At 40.9% G+C, this 4,815-nt stretch overlaps 1 protein-coding gene across 1 annotated transcript in view; it reads right to left on the bottom strand.

Moving 5' to 3' along the window:
• Positions 1-1,288: 1,288 nt before the first annotated feature.
• Positions 1,289-4,815, bottom strand: part of PHALS_11069 (septum site-determining protein) — a gene marked incomplete at both ends in the record, with an annotated part of 4,308 nt that continues 781 nt past the window's right edge. Inside the window, 2 exons of the mRNA XM_024726599.1 lie at positions 1,289-1,338; positions 1,393-1,407. Of these exons, the coding sequence (XP_024577260.1) occupies positions 1,289-1,338; positions 1,393-1,407 (65 nt within the window). The remainder of the gene's footprint in view (positions 1,339-1,392; positions 1,408-4,815) is intronic.

Here is a 4,815-nt window from a genome sequence, read left to right as displayed (position 1 = left end):
GTATACTCTTGGAAGTCAAGCTTCCTCTGTGCAAGGTGCCGTGTGACCCGTCACACTATATGCATTGGAATTGTCAATCTATGATTTGCCGCACGGAAGGGAACTTCCGGCATAAAACGTTTTTGAGAAGAAGGCGCGGATAAGTAGTGCAGAGTGTCAGGGTAAACAACAAGCGTCATGGTTTTTCGTGAAATGGTCACTTTTGCGCAGTGTCTTAAAGTGACAAAACAAGAGTGGGTTCTGTGTGGTTCATATCTTAGTAAGAAAGGGCGTATCAGGTAAGTATTGCTCGCTGGTGTTTTTTTTCTTAAATAGTTGATACACAGTTATCACATACGAAGTTACATTTTATTTTGGTTGCTGGGTGAAAAATTTAGGTACCGTATTATCGATGCTTGGATAAATCGAAGGAGGGGTCTGATGTAGGAGTTGGCTGCTAGCTACACGCCAGTAAAATTAAGATAGTTTGCCTTTGAGCAACAGGAAAATCTTCATTATAAACATTAGTCCAAACAGCATCAACCCTAACTGTGCGTTTTTAACGAAAACACTTTGTGCAAAGTGAACGTAAATTCTTATGGCTGATCTTGAGTAAAGGCGGCACCTAAGTAAGCCGCAATATATAAACATCAGCGAGCGGGGAGCCCTGGTATGCTACCAGGTGATATTCAGCAATCAAAATAATTTTTAGAAAGCGAGCAAGAAACGATCACATTCTACCGTTGGTAAGGAATGAAAAAATCGGTCAACTAGAACAACAATAATCACCAGCAATTTGCTGGGGGTCTTCGGCAAGTCATAAGACAATAAGCATTAAAGGAGGCTCAACAGTCGTCCATGTGCGTACGCATATGCCCACAATGTGTCGTGAGCAAAATAATGTCACTTCAACAATAAGGTGATCACAGACGACCAGGGGTTAATGAGTGTTCAAGACAAATAAGGTGGAACGGTATGATGATATCTTCGAAGAATTTACTGGTTGCGTAAGGGAAGTCCGCCTTTCTTGAAGGCCCTGCAATAGCCTATATCCAACTGCTCTAATCGTGAAACTAATTGCTATCCGTTGATTAACGCGAACTTGCGGAGTCTAGGCTTTCAATATGCGATATGTACCGAAAACCCCTAGCAATGGCTCTATTCAGCTATTTCTGACCACAACTTAGTCGCGATTGTCATTTCGAGGAAGTCGTTGTCGGGTACGATAACTTTTAATTTAATACGGCAAATATCCTCGACTTTGCAGGAAAGACATGGAGGATCATTTTTAAATCACCTTACGCTAACTCTAATCTCCACTGACTGCCTTTAAACTTTTCTGTACCTCTGAGCTCTGCTCTAAATCCAAAGGTCAAAAGTATTTCGTGAACATAACCATGATACTTTTCTTACCCGTTACACTCGTCCCTACCAAGTTAGGTGTTATACAAAAATCGACCTTCTTCTAGCACCCTATTCGTACGAATTCTTTTTCATTCAGTTGCGCATTATAGTGCTCGCACTTTCGAACATGACTCGCACTTTCGAACATGACTCGCACTCACTTTCACATGTACCCACATGGCCCATCGAATAAGAAAGGCGCAGCTCTTTCGAAGGCCTTTCTTAACAGTATTCTAGATGAAGCTGCCGACTTGTGCTTCGGTGCGAGCAGACAAAATGAGATCTGAGCTCCAGCCCGCACCTTAGCCTTCACCGAGAGGCATAGTAGGGTCCTCACCAAGTGAGGCCTTCTCCACGCTCCGCCAAACAGACGATGACATTGGATCTAGTTCGACAAGCCAAAATTTCTCGGCGGCATGCGCTAAAGATGCAACGCCTCGTCTAGACTCAAATGCTAACCGCCATTTTTTATTTAGCCATTGGAAGTTACATGTCACGGAGGGACAGAGCTTTAGGATTGGGCCTTTCGCTGAAAGTATGAGCAAAACAAGCTCTTGAAGACGATTGAAAGAGCATTATTTAAACATTTTTTTCTGATATACCGTAATATGATAGTATTGTGTTACTATGTAAGCACACAATACACACTTCGATATTTTGCAGAACACGGCTTAAAGCAGATGTAAAACCCAAACATTGCACCTTTATACATGTATAAATCTCAGTGATGGTACACTTAGCACCATGAAAACCCGTCGAGGACGAGTCATTAAGACTCGTGAGTACCTTTTTTAAAAAAAACTGATACATTTATTTTTGAACACAGTTGATCGTATGTAATGGAATTACGCTAAAAAAATAGATATCTTAGAACAGAAGCATCGGTATGAGGCTAATAATACCTCTCCTGAGTACAGCGTACAACCCCATGTTGTGTGGGTTGATAAACGTGTTTATTTGAAGACAAGGCAAGGGCGTGGTAATTCCGTCGCAATTGGAATTATTTGTCGTCATTTCGATAGTTGAGTCTTTTTAAACTTTACCTCCCCAGAGGTCGATACCCGATTTGTTTGTCCCCAGGGTATTTTGGCTCGCTTTGCTACTTTATGTTTATCGGTTTTTTGATGAGGTAAATAACACAGTTAGTGGCCAACAAATTAGAAATATATCCTAACAGAAAAATCGCAATCTGTCGTCGATTAGAGCGCAACCAGGCCCGCTGTGACACCGCTGATTTCGATTGCCCACCCATAAAAGCTAAATATCGTTTTAATAGATAATAGAAGTTGAGGTGGCTTAGAGTTCGATCTGGCTCCTGACAGAGCAACAGTGTGTCGCGGTTGCAATCCTTAATTTTGAGTGCCGCTCTCTAGATTTGCTGATTATCTGCAATGGAAATACTCTCATCATAGCGAGGCTGCACCGGGTACATTTCAAGCCATGTTCACATGTCGCATGAGGCAAAAGACAGTAGAATATGTCCGAATCTTTACAAATCTTTACTCAGCGATAGCAGCAGTCCATCCTTTAGGCTACCTACTCATGAGATTTCCAAACAGATGCGGCTAATACTTAAATCTTTTGGCTGTCAATTTGAAAGTGATGTACACTTTCGTTCAGCAAGGGCCGTTTTAGAAATGGTGAAGGGGCTTGTTTAAGTGCGCAAAAGGCAAAGGACCTAAGCCATATACTGAAATGGAAAGAGTGGCAATATCACACGTTTGCACATTAATTTTCTTCTTTCTAGGAGGCGTAGTGTAACGGGCCGGGCTCCCACGCAGGATTGACCTACGAAAACATCGCGAGGTAACAACAATAGCTTGTCAGCCAACTTCTTTAAATGATTTGTTTTTCATTGTACTTTATGGAGAGCAAAGACATTACAAAACAGCCTTAAAAAAACAAATCGGATTCCTCTAAGAGTGGTAAGGCATACAGCTTTGGATTGTTGTTTGCACTTTAACGTACTGGGGATTATTAAAAGATGAAAAGACCCGGTAGATTCGGAAGCATCGTATACTTAAGTTCGATGCACGGCTGCTTGAAATGGTAAACGATACGCGGAGGCATCCAGAATGCCCATATCGGAAAAAGTATAATACCTCCACAATCGCCGATTACTTTTTCAGTCTTCTTTGATAAGAACAACGCATGCCTTTTTAGCTCGCGCTAGATACTTCTTTTCAATAGAAAATCTCCTTGTAGTGCTTGATGTGTTTTTGATAGCTGGTTTCCTTGAGGCTCTATCTTCTAAGGATTACATTATCTTCAGTGGTACCTATTACCTTTTTCACAATTACCAGAAGTGTAATATGATACTTGGTCGGTTACACCAAGGTATAGGATGTTCTAGCACTGGCACTTTAATTTACTGGTGAATAAAATACCATACTGTACATATGTACGAAATTTCCGGTGTACTCTTACAAATAACAAGATATCAGTAGCGATATCAATGATGAAGCTTTGTCAAGGGGATATTTGATTATAATCGATAGTGTAATGCAAAAAATGTTCTATTATTCTATGAATACTAAGTATCTGTATTTTAAGAACAGTAGATCAAACTAGGCACATTGTTAGCTAAAAGCTCTCGCTCCACTTTTAGTCGGAGCGTTTACTTAAACTTTGTGATTGATGCGAACTGGTACAGTCGAAGCTTGTTGTCACAATATGTACGGAAACCCCATTGCCTTATCAATTCTGAGACAGGAATGGGCGATGGTATTTCGTGGCCTCCTATGTCTGTCTGTAGATTTCCAGTTAGTACTAGCGATCTGCTCGTGTATCCTAAGACAAATTCGGTTTAGTGAACAAAGAATTGCAAGTGGCAAGTAAATTTATTGCCCCCCGAGGATTTTGATTCATGCTTATTTATATAATGACGCGTTTAAAACGGGTATTTCAACTCGTCCGTGTGACATACCCGTGCAAGAAGTGAAATTTTTCGACTTAACGAAAAAGTAAGATTATTAACTCTTTGAGATGTCGTACGGACTGTATTTCTCTCCTCAATAACCCCGGCAAAGTCGTAATTTAAGCTCTGGAGGATACGTGTAAGGAATTACTAGACGGTGAGGTATCTCAAAAGGTACGTCCGATACTGAAAGATTGTCTGATCTGACGTCCATTTTGAATAATTTTACATCGTGTTTCCTCTCAGAACACTGACTGCAAAAAGCGAGACAGTGATCCGAAAGAATCCTTTGGATCTTTTGTTGGAAGAGTCTCTCGATATGGTGACAGGCAATCACTAAGTGTTTTTTCCTCGGGAATATGTGCAACGAAACGAGCGCGCTCTTCCATGCGAAAAACGAAGCGTGTTTGGTGGAAAAATGATCATTTCCACCATTTAAAAGGGTTTAAAAATGTGGCGAAATGCATGCTTTGAGTATGCACAACGCAACCAAATTTGAAGCAAACGCCATATTA

This window comes from Plasmopara halstedii (genome assembly GCF_900000015.1).
Source record: "Plasmopara halstedii genome assembly, contig: Scaffold_526, whole genome shotgun sequence".
NCBI classification, from domain to species: Eukaryota; Oomycota; class Peronosporomycetes; order Peronosporales; family Peronosporaceae; genus Plasmopara; species Plasmopara halstedii.
This window is presented reverse-complemented; position numbering and strand designations above follow the sequence as displayed.